We start from the raw sequence: 21,733 nt of genomic DNA, 5'->3' as shown, positions 1-21,733 counted from the left end.
GAGGTTTGCTATTGGGATTTGTTCCTGATGCGGACAGAGGTGTCGAGAGCACTGTGGTCAGACTGGAAAGAACTACAGAACTTCCTCTGGAGCATACAGCAGCTGATAAGTACTGGAAGGATTAAAGGGGTACTCCGGTGGAAACCTTCATTTTTTTTTTTTTTAAATCAACTGGTGTCAGAAAGTTAAACAGATTTGTAAATAACTTCTATTAAAAAAATCTTAATCCTTTCAGGAATTGTTAGCAGCTGTTTGCTACAGAGGAAAAACATTTTTTTGTGTTGTCCACAGTGCTCTCTGCTGACACCTGATGCCCGTATCTGCAGCTGCCCAGAGAAGGAGAAAATCCCCATAGCAAACCTATGCTACTCTGGACAGTTCCTGACACAGACAGATGTGTCAGCAGAGAGCACTGTGGACAACACTAAAGCGAAATTCAAAAAGTGTTCAATTCAAATTTCCTCTGTAGCATACAGCTGCTAATAAGTACTGGAAGGATTGAGATTTTTTTATAGAATTAATTTAACTTTCTGGCACCAGTTCATAAAAAATAAAAAAAAGTTTGCCACCGGAGTACCCCGAATTAAAAAGAAGTAATTTTTTAATAATCTTAATCCTTCCAGTACTTAGCTGCTGCATGCTCCAGAGGAAGTAGTGTAGTTCTTTTCAGTCTGACCACAGTGCTCTCTGCTGACACCTCTGTCCGCGTCAGGAACAAATCCCCATATCAAACCTCTCACAAGTACTGGAAGGGTTAAGATTATTAAATAGAATTAATTTACAAATCTATATAACTTTTTGGCACCAGTTAATTTGAAAAAAATAAAATAAAATATTTCACCTGGGTTCCCCTTTAAGGCAATGCCCTTCTTTACACTTAAACTAGTCATAGTGAGGTGGATTTTGGTGCCTGCATGTTCATGAAAATCTCAATGACTTAGTGACTTAAAGAGTACTTATCATCAAACCATATTTTCTAAACTAACTACTCTTAACGCCCTAAAAAAAATAAAAAATTCCGAGCTTTAAAAAGCTGTGTATCATACTTTTCCTCTTACTCACATTGTCTGATCTCCCAGGAGGACAAAGTGGGCGTTCCCCAGCAGGCACAACGTCACTGAAGCCTGCGAGAGCTGTGCCTCACCATGCCCAGCACGCACTTCCTGAGTTTGGACTTCTGCAAGTCAGGGTGGAGACTAAATTTACTGTTTGGGAACAGAACAGAGCCACCTAGTGGCCATTTTTTCAATCACATTAAGAACAGATAAAGGTTGAGAATTTTAACAGCAAGTAAATAGCAAAATGTCTTATAATAACAAAAGGAACAATATATTAAAAGTTTAGTTTGGTGACTTAGACACAGAAAAACTTGACCCACGGGCCCTCGACCTCCCAGAAGTCCTTTGTTGAAGTAACTATGTAGTCTATTAGATTTAATGGCTGAGCAGAGCCCGGGGTAACTGCTCCGGTGTCATTTCCTAATATAGTCTGAGTTATGGCCGGCCTTGCAGGTTCCTATAACGATCTGACAGGTTGATGGACTGGCTAATGTTTTTGTGTGGTTGGAGAATTTCACCTCCTTTATGTTCTATTATATAATCCTATATATTCTTTATATGGGGTCAGTCTAGAATGTCCCTTTAGATTGCAGCATTGTTTGCGTCCTTCCCTTTAGTGTTGCGGAGGGGACCTTCATCAGCCATTACTGTTGTTAGAGGACAAGCGGTGTAGCTCCAAAGTTCACAAAGATGCAGGGTTTCCCCAACCAGGGTGCCTCCAGCTGTTGCAAAACTACAACCCCCAGCATGCCCGGACAGCCGTTGGCTGTCCGGGCATGCTGGGAGTTGTGGTTTTGTAACAGCTAGAAGCGTGGTTGGGGAATTCCGTCTAAAGTCAGATGGTGACCGTACAGGGGACTGTATGACAAACTATATATTTAGGGTACATTCCTACCTAGAAAAACGGCACCATATCTAAGAAAGGAAGATAAAAACAACATGCATTTCATATTATGCACAGCAATAGGGTTGTTTGCGGATCTTATGGCATATTTAGGGTTTCCCGTTTTAGTCCCTGGCTAATGTCTGCAAGCAATGAACAATGCAGGTCAGTATTTCGCGGAATTTGCTTTAAAATCCCCCCCCCCCCACCCCTAAATTGGTGAAGCACCTAGCAGGTAGGTAACCCCCCCCCCCCCCCCCCCCCCATTATTTAGGCAGGGAGTCCCACCCTATTAGGTAGAAGCCCCCGTTATTTATGTAGGGAATCCCAACCTATTAGGTAGTTGCCCTCAGCATTTAGGTAAAAGCCTTCAGGACTAGGTAAGGAATCCTCCTATTAAGTTGAAGTCCCCATTTCACTGGTCTAAGCAGTGAACCACTGATGATGATGATAAGCTACACAAGGGACAGCTGCCCAGAACTTTCTTTAAAAGGGTATTCTGGCCAAAGACATCTTATCCCCTATCCAAAGTATAGGGGATAAGATGTCTAATCGATGTCTAATCTTCGTGCAGCACCTCTTTGTTTCCGGGACTTGAGACATGACGTCATGCCACACCCCCTCCTTTCATGACTATGGGAGGGGGCGTGATGGCCATGGACCTCAGGGTGCATGCACACAGTTCAGGCTTTCTCTGCTGCACATAGCGCTAGCTAAGCCCTGTCCTACTTTCTGTGTTCCCTCTTCTGGACTCTTTGCTGCTAGAGACAGAATTCCCCTACCAACAGGCAGCGGACAGCAGATTTCAGAGAAGGAAGAAATATATTTACATAGTCCTTTTTAGAGCAGTTTTTCTGTGGTAAGTAGTCATTTTAGGTACAGATCACATAGGCTTTCACCTTTAATGAAAATTTTTTGACCATGTTTTAGTTTTGGCCACTAAACTGAGTTCACAGCTTTTTGAGAGAGCCCCCCCCCCCCTTGTGGCATTTTATTAGCCCCCCTTGTGCAGTTGTGTGCCAATTCATCTGTCCCCCTTGTGCCAATTCAGCGTCGCCCCCCCCCCCCGCCACCCTGTGCCAAGTCATCGTCGCCCCCCCCCGTTCCATTTCAAGTGTACCTGTCCTCAACAAAAACTTTTTATGTAATGTAGATAATACCATTATACATTGGTTAAAAAATGTGTAGATTTTTGTCCCTGCATCTATTTCCTGTTTATCTCTGAGTAGTCCAAATACAGGAAGTGAGGGTCGACAAGCAGGGCTCTGTACATTGAGGACAAGCGGGGCTCTGTGCACTGAGGACAAGCGGGGCTCTGTGCACTGAGGACAAGCGGGGCTCTGTGCACTGAGGACAAGCGGGGCTCTGTGCACTGAGGACAAGCGGGGCTCTGTGCACTGAGGACAAGCGGGGCTCTGTGCACTGAGGACAAGCGGGGCTCTGTGCACTGAGGACAAGCGGGGCTCTGTGCACTGAGGACAAGCGGGGCTCTGTGCACTGAGGACAAGCGGGGCTCTGTGCACTGAGGACAAGCGGGGCTCTGTGCACTGAGGACAAGCGGGGCTCTGTGCACTGAGGACAAGCGGGGCTCTGTGCACTGAGGACAAGCGGGGCTCTGTGCACTGAGGACAAGTAGGGCTCTGTACACTGAGGACAAGCAGGGCCCTGTGCAGTGAGGCTCTGTGACATGCTATGGTCTCACACATGAGGATGATTGACAAGCCACAAGTCTTCACAGAGCCCTGCTTGTCCCGCCCTCACTTCCTGTATTTGGACTCCTCACAGGCAATAGCTGCAGGGATAGAACTTTTTTACCCAAAAATATACACATTTTCTAATCAATGTATATTGCAAATATACATATTATGGTATTATCTATATTATGTAAAAAGTTTTTGTTGATGACAGGTACACTTTAATCACTCCCCCTTGTGCCATTTCATCATTCCCCTGTTGCACTTCAGAGGTTTTCGGGACTCCACAGGATTTGGGGGGAGACCCACTGTTATATCAGGTCCTGTGGGATCCCAATCCCATTGCAGTGCTCTAGTACACGGCTCCCCCATAGATACTATCTAATACCCTTTCTTACTTGTATATTAGGACATTTTTTGCTCTCTCCATACTGAAACATTCGAGCATTCCCAGATCCCGGGACCCCATCAGTTCCTATAGCCGCTTAAATTGGTTATGTAATTACATTGCTTGCATTTCCAATGGGGACCTGTGAACGCTTTACAGCCTAATGCCCTCTAATAAAATCCATATAATACTATCTTGGGAAGATACTTAGTATTTGTGCCATATTACCGAAGCCATGGGAAGCATCAGAATTGATATGCGGTGGGGTCAATTGCGCGTAGGTTTGGAAGACCAAGACGAGAAAACCCTTCTAGAGAATTATAAATGGGCCCCAGCTTGACCGCCGTCTGATAGGCCCGGGCCTTACATTACAAGCCCTATTATCATGTAATCCATGGAGTGCCGTATTCCGGTGCTGTGTCTCGCTCTTTATGACTTTTATTGCCTTGAATATAAATCTTTCCTGACTATCATTTGGCCCATCGGGAGCGCAGCCAACGCTTTTTCATTATCCTTATAGTTCATGTAGTTTTATAGGCCAAAACCTCTTGCCCGATGGACGTCTTCCAACTTGGGTTCTCAACGGCACAAATGTGCCCCGAGGCCGCCAGTCAGCTGAATCATTGTAGAACCAACCGGTCACGTCTTGTCGTCCGTGAATATAGGTATATTCACTAGAACGAGCCGGGTTTCCAAGAGTCTGTTGTTGGCATAGAGCTTGGGATGTGTCCTGTCTTGCCAGCAAAGCCTAAAATGGCAAGAACTCCTTGCCCCCAAGGCTACGATATGCTGTGAGAACAATTACCCCCTTGAGCGGTGTTCCCAAACTGGTAGCGCCTCCAGCTGTCGCAAAACTAGAACTCCCTGCATGCCCGGGCGGCCATAGGTTAAGCAACACCACCATAGAGACATGGGGGGAGATTTATCAAAAGTTGCCCATAGCAACCAATCAGATCGCTTCTTTCATTTTTCACAGGCCTTGTGAAGAATGAAAGAAGCGATCTGATTGGTTGCTAAGGGGAAACTGTTCAACTTTGCCTCTCTACAGGTTTTGATAAATCTCCCCCCATGGTATTTACCCATTGGGGTTTGAGAACCTTTACTGTAGTCCAATGGCTTTCAAAGTGTGGACCCGCTGGGGTTGAGAACGTTCCAGTACTTATCAGCTGCTGTATGCTCCAGAGGAAGTTGTGTAGTTCTTTCCAGTCTGACCACAGTGCTCTCTGCTGACACCTCTGTCCGTGTCAGGAACTGTCCAGAGCAGGAGAGGTTTGCTATGGGGATTTGCTTCTACTCTGGACAGTTCCTGACACGGACAGAGGTGTCAGCAGAGAGCACTGTGCTCAGACAGAAAAGAACCTCCTCTGTAGTATACAGCAGCTGATAAGTACTGGAAGGATTAAGATTATTAAATAGAAGTCATTTACAAATCTGTATAACTTTCTGTCACCTATTGGTCTGAAAACTGCCTCCAAACTGCGGACTTCCAGCCGTTGCAAAACTACAACTCCCAGCATGCCCGGACAGCCGTTGGCTGTCCGGGCGTGCTGGGAGTTGTAGTTTTGCAACAGCTGGAGGTCTGCAGTTTGGAGACCATTGTTCTAGGCTTTTAGATGTACTTAGAATTAGAAGAAAAAGCACGTCTGCTTCAGAAGAACAGCGCCATACCTGTCATCCCAGGTTGTTATTGGTATTGCAACTTAGTCTATCTCTTCCCTGACATCATCTGGCCGGGTAGAGTCCAGAGGCCTTCCCTATACATATTAGACAGTATGTTGGTCCTGCGAAATAGGGTCCGGCTGAATCTTCTCTAGTGGGTATGGGGTCCTTAAAGGAGTACTCCCCTGTTGTTGCAAATGCTGGAGTCAGCGCCGGGAGCTCGTGACGTCATAGCCCCCTCATGACATCACGCTCTACCCCCTCAATGCAAGTCACGCCCTCTCCCATAGACTTGCATTGAGGGGGTGGGACGTGATGTCATGAGGGGGCGGGGCTCTGACATCACAAACTCCCGGCTCCAGCTTTCGGAACAATTTGTTCCAAATGCTGAGCAGCGGAGTACCCCTTTTAATCCTTGAAGGGGGCATCCAGGATTAGAAAGACACAGATGCTTTCTTCCAAAAATCAGCACCACCTTGTCTTCAGATTGCATGTGGTACTGCATCTTGGCTCCATTTTGCTTCCTTGAAACTGAACTGCAGTACCGCACACCAACTGAGGACATGAATGGCGCTGTTTCTGGAAGTTGGGCAGCACCTCTTTTTTTCTTTTCTGAACAGCACGGAGAGACGCTGCCACTCAATGCCAAATCATGCCCGGCTGGTGTATGCGTTGTGTTCTAAAAAGTAGGGCATGGGCAATATTCTGATGGGTGTTGTAGAGTCCACCCCAATGTGCACCAACATTTCACCACATCTGATGTCAGATGGGGTGGGAAGACCAAGACTAAATAAATGGGTACTAAAAAATGTTTCAGGCCAACTGGTTCCAGAAAGTAATACAAAATTACTTCTATTTAATAATCTTAATCCTTCCAGTACTTCTCAGCTGCTGTGTACTACGGAGGAAGTTGTGTAGTTCTTTCCAGTCTGACCACAGTGCTCTCTGCTGACACCTCTGTCTGTGTCACGAACTGTCCAGAGTACAAGCAAATCCCCATAACAAACCTCTCCTGCTCTGAACAGTTCCCAACATGGACTGTGTTCAGACAGGGAAAGGGAATTCAAAAAGAAAATAACTTCTTATGGAGCATACAGCAGCTGATCAGTACTGGAAGTATTAAGATTTTTATATAAAAATAATTTACAAATCTGTATAATTTTTTGGCACCAGTTGATCTAAAAACCTTTTTTTTATTTTTTTCCTCCGGAGTACCCCTGTAATGGTGAGTTCACATCAAAACTTTCGGTCACGTTGTAGTCCTTTTTTTTCTTCCTTCTTTTTTATGTGTATGAATCTTTTCTGCAAAAGTTTATATACAGGGGGTAGATTTATTTTCTGTGAAAAATTCTTGAACTTTCTCGATCTTACTAGACCATTCCGAACCTACTGCACGTTAAAATCTGATAAAAGCGTTCAATATATTGAAGCGTGTGTGTGTATATATATATATATATATATATATATATTTATTTTATTATTATAATAATTATTATAATAATTATTATAATAATTTTTTATTATTATTATTATAATAATTATTATAATAATTTATTATTATTATTATTATCATTGTGAATTGGTATGACTAGAAGTACGATTGTAGTCGGTTTTAGGTAAGAAATCTGATTAACCAGCCTCATTCAGTTCTAGTTATGTAACATAGCAACTTTTGTACTTGAACCAAGGCTTAAAGGGGTACTCCGGTGGAAAACATTATTATTATTGTTTTTTTTTTTTTTTTTTTTTTTAAATGCCAGAAAGTTAAACAGATTTGTAAATTACTTCTATTAAAAAATCTTAACCCTCTCACTACTTTTTTGCAGCTGTATGCTACAGAGGAAATTCTTTTCTTTTTGAATTTCTTTTTTGTCTTGTCCCCAGTGCTCTCTGCTGACACCTGATGCCCGTATCAGGAACTGTCCAGAGCAGGAGAAAATCCCCATTGCAAACCTATGCTGCTCTGGACAGTTCCTGACATGGGCATCAGGTGTCAGCAGAGAGCACTGTGCACAAAACAAAAAAGAAATTCAAAAAGAGAAAAAATAATTTCCTCTGTAGCATACAGCTGCTAAAAAGTACTGGATGGGTAAAGATTTTTTAATAGAAGTCATTCACAAATCTGTTTAACTTTCTGTCATCAGTTGATTTAAAAAAAAAAAAAAAAAAAAAGTTTTCCACCGGAGTACCCCTTTAAAGGAGAACTCCGGCAAAAGTTAACTTATCTCCTTTCCACAGGATAGGGGATAAGTAGCTGATCGCGCGGCGCTCAGTGAGGAGCGCGTGTGGTCTACCGGTTGACAGCACGCGCTCCATTCATTTCTATGGGAGCGTCGATGCTGCCCGAGAGCTGTACTCGGATCTTTTCGGCACTCCTATAAGAAAGAATGGAGCACTTGCCGGCTCCAGACCCCAGCAATCGGAACCCCCGCGATCAGCTACTTATCCCCTATTCTATGGACAGGGGATATGTTAATTTTCACCGGAGATCTCCTTTAAGAGTGAGTTTCTGTCTCATAATGTAGAACCTTGGACAGATTGTGACCATTGATACCAGTCATGCCAACATAGACCTTCTAGATGTAGGACAGTGGTTTCCAAACTGTGGCTATGCAGGTGTCGCAAAACTACAATTCCCAGCATGCCCAGACAGCCGTTGGCTGTCTGGGCATGCTGGGAGTTGTAGTTTTGCAACACCTGGATAGCCACAGTTTGGAGACCACTGATCCAGGAGGTGACTGCATAGACAACTTTTCTTGTTGTGATGTATTAGGGGCATTTCCATGCTTTTGGCTATGCTGCCCCTTATATTGTGGTAGGTGGGACAAGGAATATATTGGAGTAATCAATATATTTTTGAGTAATCAATATATTGGAGTAATAAATCAATATATTGGAGTAATCTCTGAACCGTTGTCTCTTCTAGGCGTCTTCTGGAGTCCTCGCTGATCTCCCTGTCTCGCTACGATGGCACTGGATCCCGAGAGCATCCCATTTACCCTGATCCAGCCAGGTAAGGCTTTCTCTTTCCATGGCTTTACATCACACCGACTGGATTTCCTGCATTGCAAGCGGACACATTGGCATAAACTGAAACTATTCTGTATAGAAAACTTCTTTCTGATCGCAAAGTCGGGATGTCCCGATACTGGTATCTGTATCGGGACCGATACTGGACATTTGCACGAGTACTTGTACAAATGTCCCCGATACCTGCCGGCGGGACTCCCACCAGCAGGTATCACGGAGGTGCGGTATACCGCCTGCACTCTCCGCTCCCGAGCTTTACAGTGCGCTCAGATCATAGCCTTCAGTCCTGAGATTTATTGCCGGCTAGCCCAGGGATGCTGATCAGGATCACCGCTGTGAAATCGCGGTGTCCCCATCAGGCGAGAGGATGGCCGGAGGTCCCTTAGCGTGCTCCATGCCGTCCGATCGTCGCTCCTTTACTGCGGCCAGCCGTGGCAGACATTAGCAAAGGAGTGCTGATAACACTGATAAATGCCATGCTATGGCATAGCATTGATCAGTATGCAGTCTACAGATTGCATGTAAAAAAAAGTGTTAGAAAAAAAAAAGTGTAAAAAATAATAAATGTGAATTAACCCCTTCCCAATAAAAATATTGGAATCACCCCCTTTTCAAAAAGTTTAAATAAAATAAAACTAAATATATTTTTTATAAAAAAAAAAAAAAAAAATAGCCCTTTCTATTATAAAAATTGAAAAAAAAAACACCCTTTTTCCCATTAAAGAAGAAAAAAAAAAAACCTTGTCACATGGCATTGAAAAAAGTATCGGTAATTGGTATTGGCGAGTACTTTAAAATAAAGAAAAGTATCAGTACTCGGTCTTAAAAAAAATGCTATCAGGATATCCCTATTGCAAACTCTTTAAACTGTACTTGCCGCTTCAAAAAAATTTTGACATGTCCTAGAGATATGTCAAAAGTTTTGATCAGTCAGGGTCTGAGAGTTCAAATCCCCGACCAATTGTTAGAACGAGCTGAGAGAAAAGCGCGGATGACCGAGACAATCCCATAGACTTACGTTGTAAGTTTGTCACTCTTACCCTGCTCCTCTCCCAGCTAGTTCTAGCTGTCATTTGAGGTCTCAACTTTCAGACTCTGACCAGTCAGAAGTTTTGACATTACGTGAGGTCCTGCAGCTTCTGTAGGTTTCCTTGAGGTCCTGCAGCTTCTGTAGGATTCCTTGAGGTCCTGCATGTTCTTTAGGTTTCCTTGAGGTCCTGCAGCTTCTGTAGGTTTCTTTGATATCCTGTAGCTTCTGTAGATTCCTTGAGATCCCGTAGTTTCTGTAGGTTTCCTTGAGGTCCTGCAGCTTCTGTAGATTCCTTGAGGTCCTGCAGCTTCTGTAGGTTTCCTTGAGGTCCTGCAGCTTCTGTAGGTTTCCTTGAGGTCCTGCAGTTTCTGTAGGTTTGCTTGAGGTCCTGCAGCTTCTGTAGGTTTCCTTGAGGTCCTGCAGCTTCTGTAGGTTTCCTTGAGGTCCCACAGCTTCTGTAGGTTTCCTTGAGGTCTTGTAGGTTTCCTTGAGGTCCTGCAGTTTCTGTAGATTTCCTTTGAGGTCCTGCAGTTTCTGTAGATTTCCTTGAGGTCCTGCAGCTTCTGTAGATTCCTTGAGGTCCCGCAGCTTCTGTAGGTTTCCTTGAGGTCCTGCAGTTTCTGTAGGTTTCCTTGAGGTCCTGCAGCTTCTGTAGATTCCTTGAGGTCCCGCAGCTTCTGTAGGTTTCCTTGAGGTCCTGCAGCTTCTGTAGTTTTCCTTGAGGTCCTGCAGTTTCTGTAGGTTTCCTTGAGGTCCTGCAGCTTCTGTAGGGCCTCTTGAGGTGTTGTAGCTCCCGTAGGTGCCTTGAGGACCTGCGGCTTCTGTAGGTTTCCTTGAGGTCCTGCAGCTCCTGTAGGTGCCTTGAGGACCTGCGGCTTGTGTAGGATTCCTTGAGGTCCTGCAGCTTCTGTAGGTTTCCTTGAGGTCCTGCAGCTTCTGTAGGTTTCCTTGAGGTCCTGCAGCTTCTGTTGGTTTCCTTCAGGTCCTGCAGCTTCTGTAGGGCCTCTTGAGGTATTGTAGCTCCTGTAGGTGCCTTGAGGACCTGTAGCTCCTGTAGGTGCCTTGAGGACCTGCAGCTTCTGTAGGTTTCCTTGAGGACCTGCAGCTTCTGTAGGTTTCCTTGAGGACCTGCAGCTTCTGTAGGTTTCCTTGAGGACCTGCAGCTTCTGTAGGTTTCCTTGAGGACCTGCGGCTTCTGTAGGTTTCCTTGAGGACCTGCGGCTTCTGTAGGTTTCCTTGAGGACCTGCGGCTTCTGTAGGGTTTCCTTGAGGACCTGCGGCTTCTGTAGGGTTTCCTTGAGGACCTGCGGCTTCTGTAGGGCCTCTTGAGGTCCTGCAGCTCCAGTAGGTGCCTTGAGGTCCTGCATCTTCTGTGGGTTCTGCAGGTTATGTGGGGTTTTGTAGATTCTGTGGGGTCTCGCAGCTTCTGTAGATTTTACAGATGTCATTTTGTGTATTTGTACAGACAGCGTTTCTCTTCCCTCCGCAGGTTATCACCAGCTGCTTATTACGCACAAAGAATGATTCAGTACCTGTCTCGGAGGGACAGCATCCGGCAGCGCTCTATGCGGTACCAGCAGAACCGCCTCCGATCCTCCGCCACCGCTCCTTCTTCCAGCGAGGGCCAAGGGGCTGTGGAGACCGGAGACCTGGAGTTCGAGGAGTTTGAGTAAGGGCCTTCTCTTGTTTATCATCACACTGAGACCTGTATCAATCCTCCGTCTTATCATTTATAATGAGAACTAAAGGACCATGTGTTGCAGCCAGAACCATTATTCCCCGCTTCTAAATAGGTTGCCGCATAATAGAAATTCTGTGGGGCCACTGAAATTCCCTAACAAATGAGTTTGCCGGCTCCTTTTTATTTATATATTCAACCCTCAGCATGCGTCGCTTCTTGTGTAATCTGTAATCCTGATATAATAGGGACACATGAAATAATCAAATTCTTTTATTCTGAAGCCGTTCTCCATATCCACTGCCAGTTCTCTGAATTCCCTGAAAAGAGGGGGGGGGGGGGGAGCTTGTATTTATTTTATCAGCGTTGTAAACAGGACATAGATTTATCACTCGGAAGCGCCGCATCCTGGTACCTGATTCCAATTGGTTCTGGTAATCGGAAACAGTAAAAACAAAAGCAAACAATTGGTCTGTGATATATATAAATATATATATTGTTTGTGTGTGTGTATATATATATATATATATATATATATATATATATATATATATATATATATATAACTCCACATGTGCCAGAAAGTTAAACAAATTTGTAAATGACTTCTATTTAAAAATATTAATCCTTCCAGTACTTATCAGCTGCTGTATGCTCCACTGGAAGTTCTTTTCTATTTAAATTTCTTTTGTGTCTGATCACAGTGCTCTCTGCTGACACCTCTGTTCATGTCAGGAACTGTCCAGAGCAGGAGCAAATCCCCATAGAAAACATATCCTGCTCTGGACAGTTCCTGATATGGACAGAAGTGTCAGCAGAGAGCACTGTGGACAAGACAAAAAAGAAATTTAAATACAGCAGCTGATAAGTACTGGAAGGGTTAAGATTATTAAATAGAAGTCATTTATAAATCTGTTTAACTTTCTGGCACCAATTGATTTAAAAAAAAATATATAGTTTTTCACCAGAGTACCCTTTAAGGTCCCCATACACCTTTAGTCAGGCGAACCCAGCGACTTTGGCAGATGATGTCAGGGCAGAGAAGGATGGGCCATGTTGGATTTCAACTGCGTGACACTTTTGTTTTCAGAGAGATAAGGCACTGCTCAGAGCAGTCTGGCATCGGCTTACCCCTCCTTTGTCCATTGAGAAACATGAACATTCAGCCGCAAGAAAACTTTCATGTGTATGGGTAGGCCAGGAGAGAATGCTGTCAGCCAAATAGCTGTTGGCTGTGTAAATATTTTTTTTAAATAGGTCTTACATTGACTTACACATTAGCTGCCTCTAGGTGGTGGTAGAGAGATGGATTTTCTTCCTTCTGGAGGAGAGTTCATTGTTCCCCTTGGAGCATTACTTATAAGACTTTACACCAGCTGGATCTATCTCATCAATGAGAACCAACCATACATACTACAATGCCAGCAACGTACAGTGGTCCCTCAAGTTACAATATTAATTGGTTCCAGGACGACCATTGTATGCTGAAACCATTGTATGTTGAGACCAAAACTCTATGGAAACCTGGTAATTGGTTCCCCCAAAAATGTCATCCAAAAATAGGAAAAAGTGAGGATTAAAGAAAAATAAGTGGATAATTAATTCAGAAAGCAAGTCCTTACATATAAAAGTTCGAAAGATCTGCTGGGAGCTGTAATCACTGTCTATGTAGAGGACAGGAGCTTCTTCAGGGTCCTGTACAGTGTCCTATATAAGTAATGTCCTAAATAAGTATCCAAAGGAGAAGCTAACCCTGGTACAGATAAAGAGTACAGAACATGTAATACCTCCCTGTACTGTAGGGGGTGCTACCAGACACCAGTCAGTGCATACACTTCAGTAATACAGGTAAAGAGTACAGAACATGTAATACCTCCCTGTACTATACGGGGCACTACCAGACACCAGTCAGTGCATAGGCTTCAGTAATACAGGGGTTTTACCAGTGAATGCCCATTCTGATTGGTCGGTTCTTCCGGCCATTGACATGTTTCACAGATCTGGACTGTCTGTACATTGTATGTTGGGTCTGGTTTCAAGTTACAATGGTCCAGAAAAGATCACTGTATATTTAAAACTATTGTATGTTGAGGGATCACTGTATATGTTTAGACCAAGAGTGATGCCCCATCTTGGATATATAAGACTTTTCCTCAGGGTGTGATGTATAAGGCTCATATATGCAGGTCTAAACTCTGCATCCTGCACCCGTTTCCCAAAACTACAGTCTCCCGACTCCAGTCCTGTTTGGTGAGTAAGGCTAGGTTTAGACTACGGAATCTCCAGGCAGAAAATTTCCGCCCGGAGATTCCGAGTGCGGCCAGCGCCGGCTGAATCAGTCAGCACTAGGACCGCGTGGACACTGCAGTCTCCAATAGACTGCAATGTGTTCTGTTCGGATTTCCGCCTGAAGAAAGAGCACCGCCTTTCTTCAGGCGGAAATTTCCAATCGGATTGTCCGTTCACAAATTCCGCTTCCCAAATTCCGAAGTGTGAATTTGTGAACGGAAAATCATTCACTACACTATACATTTTAGAAAGCGGAATTTCCGCCAGCAATTTCAAAGCAAAATTGCAGGCGGAAATTCCGCAGTCTGAACCAAGCTTGAATCGAGACTGGGACTGAACAGAGACTATGGAAGATTACTGAAGCAGGAGCATAATATAGAGGCTGCAGAACGGTGGTCACCTCACTGACTGAGACGGGACATGCATGGGATTTCCTGCATCGGACATCTGGGAATCAGACTGGTCACGTTTGTCTTTTCCTGAGCTATGTGGTTGCCCGGGAAGTTTAAAGCTCATAGCTCAAGACTTGCTTCGAAATTGATGCAATCGTAGGACTTTTTTTCCGAAAGTCCCTTGTATAGTCTACTGGACTTCCGGAAATTTGTCCTCTGATTGTGTTAGACTCGGGCTAAGAGCTTGTCTGGGTGCTTTATAGTGTACCTGTCATAGTGCAAAAAAATTTAATAAAAAAAAAAAAATGTGATATTTTACTCAGTACCCAATCCTGATCATGTACATATAATTTTTATGTGTTGAGGACCTATATATATCTAACAAATAGCATTTATATGTTGCTCACTTGTTTTGTGTTCTTGCCTTGTGGAGGGGGAGTGTCCATCTCTCTCCCTCACTGTGATGACTCATCTGCTCTGAGTCTGGGAGCAGCCTGGCAGTCTGCAAATCACTGCACAGTAGTTTTTATTCATACATTTTCCATCTGTTCCTGGTAAAGCTGGATGCTAATCAACATAGCTGTCACTATGTGTGTCATTCAGCTTTCACAGACTCCTGATTGTCTGATCAGCTTCTTTGTGACTCAGGAGTCAGAGAAAGCTTTCGCTGTTCAAGCATGCTGGGAGTTGTAGTTTTAGTTGCATGCCCACACATTCTTTGTAGTTTTGCAAGAGCTGGAGGCACACAGCTGGAGAATTCACAGCTCTAAAACAGAGTTTTACAAAGATTGTACCCCCAGCTGTTGCAAATAGGAGTTGTAGTTTAGAAACAGCTGAAGGCTGTAGTGGTGCAATGGTGATCTCCTATACTGGAAACTAACTCACTTTACGGCCAGTATCCAGTATGCTGCAAAACAGAGATGTCTGTCTACATAAAGATAGATGACCCTTAGTGGCGGCTATTTTCCTTTTTAGATTTTTTAGTAAAATTGACATTTTTATTGACATGTATATTTTAAAAAGTCATCAATAGTACTACAAAATATAAAAAGATTTTTCATATACACTGTCTCTTTAAAGGGGTACTCCTTTGGATAGGCGATCTCGGCTGTGGCATCCCAGACATCCGGTGCACGGAGCGAACGTGGGGCGCAGGCTCGTGATGTCATGGCCACGCCCCCTCAATGCAAGTCTATGAGAGGGGCCTTGAGTTCCCAGCACCGGCTACAGCGTTAGGAACAGTTTGTTCCAAACGCTGAGCAGCAGAGTACCCCTTTAAGCTTTGTGCTCTGGCATCTGACACTTTTTACGTGTTCTGTCAGATGGTGTAGATTTGCACAAAAAAAGAAAAAAAATTCTACATTTAATTTGCGCAAATAATGAACACAGCTCCACTGCAAAAAGTGGTGTATGGCGCACCAAACAGTAGACTACTTTTATAGATGTTCTACCGAAAATTGTGCAAATAAAAAATTGTGAAAAAAATGCAATTGCGCAAAATTTGCAGGGACATTTAGAACATTGAAGTAGTGTAAAGCCAATGATACATTCCCCCTATGTGTACATGTTTAGAAGGGAATTTCTGCACACAGCAGACGAGACTTCCGCTGTCAGAACATTGCACAGGGTACTGTCGGAGACGAGCTGTGAGATGTAGACTGCGGGGTGCTGACACAGTTTAGGAAAAGTCCTTTCTCCTCGCTCAGCAGCTCCCAGTTGCTGCCGTCTTTTTCTCTTCTTTTTTTTTTACAGAAGGCAGGAAGTATCATCTTTGTGTCTGTGCACCTGCAGGTTCTTTGTGAACCGAAATAGCAATTCACATATTCCAGTGCATACTTTAACTGCTTAAGTGCCACTTTTAGGCACTGGAATCAATGTAGCCGAACCATGGAGCGTGCACAATGGTCTGCAGCGGTGGGTTATATGGGGGGATGGGGGGGGGGTGCTTATAGGAAAATATACAATTGTGCACACACTAATGCATGGATGTAAAGAATCACATCTTATTGGTTAAAGAGAACCTGTCATGATCTTGTTAAATTTTATAATCCTCCCAGCTCACTGCCCCCATCATGATAAACCACCCCCTGCCTTTATTTTTTATTATTTTTTAGTTTTCTACCTTGATATCGCTCTCTATTTTCTGCTCAGTCTCAGTCAGATTCACAGACTGGGAAGGGGCGTTCCCCAGCAAGCGTGACATCATCTGAAGCCATACAGAGGAGAACTTCCTCCCTCACTCTGCTACACACAGCCCAGAGCAGTTCAGTGTGAGATGAGCTATGATTGGCTAAGGCTGCGCACACACCCACCTCAGCACTCCAGACTGCATTTCCTGATTTTGGACTTCAAAGGAGTCCAAAGTCTGTGCAAGAGATTGAGAAAGATTTAAACACAAATAAAACATAGGAAACTTCACTTTTTTTTAAACAAAGTCCATTAGAAAGATTTTTTTTTATTTACCATAAGGAGGGCAATAGCAAAGATTTGTTTTAATGACAGTGCCCATTTAAAGGAGTTTTCCAGCCCCTATGGTTCCGGGAATGTGTGTGTTTGTGTTTGTGATATCCATTATAGCGTGAATGGTAGTAATCGACAATGAAGATATATATATATACTGCTGCTGAGGGTTAAGCTATATTGACATCAGTGTTTCAGCTTCAGTAGTAGATTAAGTCATATATGTAAAGGGTTTATCTATAGCAGTGGTTCACAACCGGGGTGCCGTGAGGACCCGCCAGGGGTGCCGCGGTAGGTTTGGTGGGGAAGATGGCGACTGGACATTCTAGGACCCTTGTTGCTCAGCACCAGGAGTCCTAGCGCGTCCTAAGCCACAGGAGGCCGGGAATGCCTTACGAGTGGTAGCAAGTTGCCTACATTGGGGTCACACATTTTGGGCAAACTACCTTTAGGGTCTTATCTGCTGGGGGGACGTCTACCCTCAGGGGCCTACCTACATGGGCAAACTACCTACAACTGAGTTCCTACATAAAGGGAGCAGAGTGCATATGGGTGGCCAAACTACAAACAAGGGGCAAACTACTTACATGGGGTCCTACCTATAGGGGAGGGGGGCAGCAAATACCTTCAAAGGGATCCCATGTGTAGGGGGGGCAAGCTATCTTCAGAGGAGTCCTACCTACATGGACAAAGTATCCCTTGTAGGAACCCCTTATAGTAGGTAGAGTACATATGTGCGGGCAAACTACATACAAGGGTTGGGGGGTGGGGGGGTTCTACCTACAGAGGTGTCCTACTTTGAGAGGGCAACTATCCTATAGGACAGTGGTCTTCAACCTGCGGACCTCCAGATGTTGCAAAACTACAACTACCAGCATGCCCGGGCATGCTGGTAGTTGTAGTTTAGCAACATCTGGAGGTCAGCAGGTTGAAGACCACTGTCCTATAGGAGATAACTAGCTCATTGGTGGGGGAGGGGCGACCAATCCCAACTGGGGTGAAATGTCCCCCACAATGAACCTAGTGCATAGCGCGTGCCTAGCCAGCTCCATTCATCCTCTATGGCATGTCCAAACGCTGCCGCCGAGCTCGGAGCTCAACAATGTCCAGAAGCCCCATAAAGAATCAATGGAGCGTTTGGCGCACTTGCACAATCGTGGCGATGGACAAGCGTGGCAGTGTTACTGGTAGAACGCAGCCATGTTTTCCTAATTCTGTACAACGCCTTTAACCATGTGCACGTGTAGCTGAAGATATATTAGGCAAAAGACATAGGGGGAGATTTATCCAAAACCCGTCCAGAGGAAAAGTTGCTGAGTTGCCCATAGCAACCAATCAGGCCTTTTCAAAAATGAAAGAAGCGATCTGATTGGTTGCTATGGGCAACTCAGCAACTTTTCCTCTGGACGGGTTTTGGATAAATCTCCCCCCATCGTCCTGTGCATGTTCTCAAGCTTTTTAGGTTACCTTTTTTCTTTTTTTCTTTTTTTTTTTTTTTTTTTTAGTTTTCTTTTTTATACATATATCCACTTTATTAAAGTAAAAAAGTTTTTATTCTTCCCGCAGGGATAACGGGGACCGATCTCGGCACAGAACTACTAGAAATGCTCGGATGTCAGCCCCATCATTGGGCCGCTTTGTTCCCAGGTATAGTAATATATGACTTATTCTAATATTACAGCAGTGTTTTCCTCCAGGGTTTCTCCAGCTGTTGCAAAACTACAACTCCCAGCATGCCCGGACAGCCTTCGGCTGTCCGGGCATGCTGAGAGTTGTAGTTTTGCAACAGCCGGAGGAACCCTGGTTGGGAAACACTGTGCTTACAGCCTTAGGTTTTTTACATTTCTTCTTCTTTTGACCCTGTGTTTTGTATATTTAGCTTTTTTACTGATTTTTGCCTTTTATTCTTGTCCTGTTTCCTCTCGCTGCAGGAGGTTTCTACTGCCTGAATACCTTCCGTATGCTGGAATATTTCATGAGCGAGGTCAGCCAGGATTAGCGACGCACTCTTCTGTCAACAGAGTCTTGGCGGGTGAGAGCAAAATCACCATTCATTCATTTATTTATTTATTTTATTTATTTATGTATTTTCTTTTTCTTTTATTTATTTAAATTTTATTTATTTATTTTTATTTATGTATTTTATTTTATGTATTTTATTTAGTTTTATTTGTGTATTTTATTTTATGTATTTATTTATTCATTTTTATTTATTTAATTTGTTTTTTATTTATTTTATTTATTTTATTCTTATTTTCTTGTTTTTATGTATTTATATTTGATTTATTTAAATTTCTTCTACTTGCTCCTTTTTTTTTGTATTTTTAATGCTTTGCGTAGAAGTATACATTTTTTTTTTTTTTTTTGTGCACCTGTATATCAGTGCCTATGAAACAATAAGTTTGTGACATGGGGGAGGCTTGAGCTGCGGTGTCTCTATCTGGGTGGCAGCTTTCTGCAGCGCAAACCTCCCCCGTGCTCTGTCTGGAGTGGACACTAGGTAGACTAAGGCAGGGCTTGACAAATCCCAGATTGCCATGTCTACTAAGAATTTTTCGTTTTGGCGCCCCATTTTCTATAGGGGTTGTCCTCCTTTATTAGAATAAAAAAAAAAATACAGTTTTACTTACCTCCACTTCTGTGCCCGCTATGATCCCCTGTTCTGCCTCCAGTCAGCTACAGCGCTAAGGTTGTTTGTTGGCTGCAATGTTGGTCTTGTAATGTCGCTTAACACCGGAGCACCGACCGGAGGATCAGTGCAGAAACGGAGGTGGAGTAAGTAAAGTTTTTGTTTATTCATAAGTGATTGGACACTAATGATCGTGACAAATGAGGGGAGAGGAGTGGACACTAATGTTTGTGACATAAATGACTGTGACAGGGGGAGAGGAGTGGACACTGAGGACTGTGACACAGGGAGAGATGAGGGGACACTAATGACTGTGACACAGGGAGAGATGAGGGGACACTAATGACTGTGACACAGGGAGAGATGAGGGGACACTAATGACTGTGACACAGGGAGAGATGAGGGGACACTAATGATTGTGATACAGGGAGAGAGAAACTAATGACTGTGACACGGGGAGATGAGGGGACACTAATGACTGTGACACAGGGAGAGATGAGCGGACACTAATGACTGACACAGGGAGAGATGAGGGGACACTAATGACAGTGACACAGGGAGAGATGAGGGGACACTAATGATGTGCAGTTGACAAAACAGGCGGCATAACATTTTATTTTTTAATACTTGAATTAAAGGGAGTTATCCAGGAGTAAAATAAAATAAAAAAAATCATAGCTGCTTTCTTCCAAAAATGGTGCCATCCCTGTCCTCAGGTATTAAAATTCAACTCCATTCATTTAAATAGAACGGAGCTGCAATACCACAAACAACCAGAGGGCAAGAGTTGCATTGTTTGTGGAAGTAAGCAGCCATGTTCTTCCGAACCCCTTTTAAAGGGGTACTCCACTGCCCCAGCACTGGAACATCTAGTTCCGAATGCTAGGTGTGGTCTGCAGGGGGTCATGATGTCACGGCCATTCCCCCTCAATGCAAGTCTATGGGAGGGGGGGGCGTGGCTTGCATTGACTTGCATTGAGGGGGCATGACATGACATCACAGGAGAGTGGCCATGACGACAATACCCCCGCAGCCCACACCCAGCATTTGTAACTAAATGTTCCGGATGCTGGGGCAGTGGAGTACCCCTTTAATTTGATTGTATCTATGCTTTAGTCCAGTGTTCCTCAACCTGTGGTGGTCCAGCTGGGTGTTGTATTCCTGGAACAGCTTGAGAACCACAGGTTGGGTTGCGCTGTCATAGCCACTAGTTTGTTAGTCTTTTAGAAGTTTAGTGCCCATAGCAACCAATTGGCACGCCATGACTAAAGACTGCTAAGTCTGAAACGCCAGAGACGCTGTTCTCCCGTTACTGCCCAGGTGGCTTATTGGAGGTGGATGGTAAAATGGATTGGTTGCTCTAGGAAACAGCACAATTTTGCCGTGTTACTTGTTAAATCTGTAACGTGCCATTGCTTTTCGGACCCAGTTTTGGCTTTCGCCTCAGATTTAATATTTTTTTAAATTTTTTTATTTTATTTATTTTTTAAATCAACTGGTGCCAGAAAGTTAAACAGGTTTGTAAATGACTTCTATTTAAAAATCTTAATCCTTCCAGTACTTATCAGCTGCTGTATGCTTAAGAAGTTCTTTTCTTTTTGAATTTCCTTTCTGTCTGACCACAGTTCTCTCTGCTGACACCTCTGTCCAGCAGGAGCAAATCCCCATAGCAAACCTTACCTGCCCCGGACAGTTCCTAAAACGGACAGAGGTGTCAGCAGAGAGCACTGTGGTCAGACAAAAAGGAAATTCAAAAATAAAAGAACTTCCTGTGGAGCATACAGCAGCTGATAAGTACTGGAAGGATTAACATTTTTAAATAGAAGTCATTTACAAATCTGTATAACTTTCTGGCACCAGTTGATTTAAAAAAAAAAAAAATGTTTTCCAGGAGAGTACCCCTTTAACATTTTGATCCACTGAAAGATGACCCCCCCCCCCCCCCCTCCAGCTTTGCACCGTCTTTTGGGATTTCGTAAGGTGTTTTCTCTAAGGGAATTCAAAAGTCGTAAAAAGATATTTACAGCAGATGCCGCCTTAGTTATTCCAGTGACCCCCCCCCCCCATGAAATGGCGCATCAGGAAACCTTTCCGTGAGGGGATAATTAACCCAATTACCTCTTCGCTCTTAACAAGCAAAAAGCAAGCCGGCGATTCGTTGCCATGACAACACCGAGAGCCCGTGTGCAGCTGGATGCGACCCTTGAAGAGCTTAATTCGAGCAGGACGCTCCCCTTGCTGTCCTGAGTCGGCAATAAACAATGCCCAGGTTACAGAATACCCCCCACTCTTCTTTCCTTCCTGTTGCCGTAGTTACTAAGTTCCATCATTCCTTGGGGGGGGGGGGGGGGGCTCCCTTAAAGCAGCATCTTCCCGAAGGGAAGCTTATAGTCATCGCTTGTTTGACTATAAGCGTCACTGAAATGTTAGTCCCTGTCGTTTTTCTTCCCTGTCCTCATGTCACCCGTCTCCATCTTCCACATCCGTCCTTCAGTCACTCGCCGACAGCACCTATGGAATATCCCCATCCTCCTCGCCGTTCC

General features: G+C 44.1%; 1 protein-coding gene across 6 annotated transcripts in view; it reads left to right on the top strand.

Annotated features, from left to right (window-relative positions):
* AMBRA1 (autophagy and beclin 1 regulator 1) overlaps positions 1 to 21,733 on the top strand; it is a gene marked incomplete at its 3' end in the record, with an annotated part of 120,294 nt that overhangs the window by 62,597 nt on the left and 35,964 nt on the right. For 5 of the 6 annotated variants that reach the window (XM_056527654.1, XM_056527655.1, XM_056527658.1 and 2 more), the window contains 4 exon segments: positions 8,609 to 8,695; positions 11,232 to 11,411; positions 18,110 to 18,208; positions 18,493 to 18,593. In XM_056527654.1, coding sequence (XP_056383629.1) covers positions 8,609 to 8,695; positions 11,232 to 11,411; positions 18,110 to 18,208; positions 18,493 to 18,593 — 467 coding nt within the window. 6 annotated transcript variants of the gene reach the window in all.

The sequence above is a fragment of the Hyla sarda genome, chromosome 6 (genome assembly GCF_029499605.1).
Source record: "Hyla sarda isolate aHylSar1 chromosome 6, aHylSar1.hap1, whole genome shotgun sequence".
NCBI lineage: Eukaryota > Metazoa > Chordata > Amphibia > Anura > Hylidae > Hyla > Hyla sarda.
This window is presented reverse-complemented; position numbering and strand designations above follow the sequence as displayed.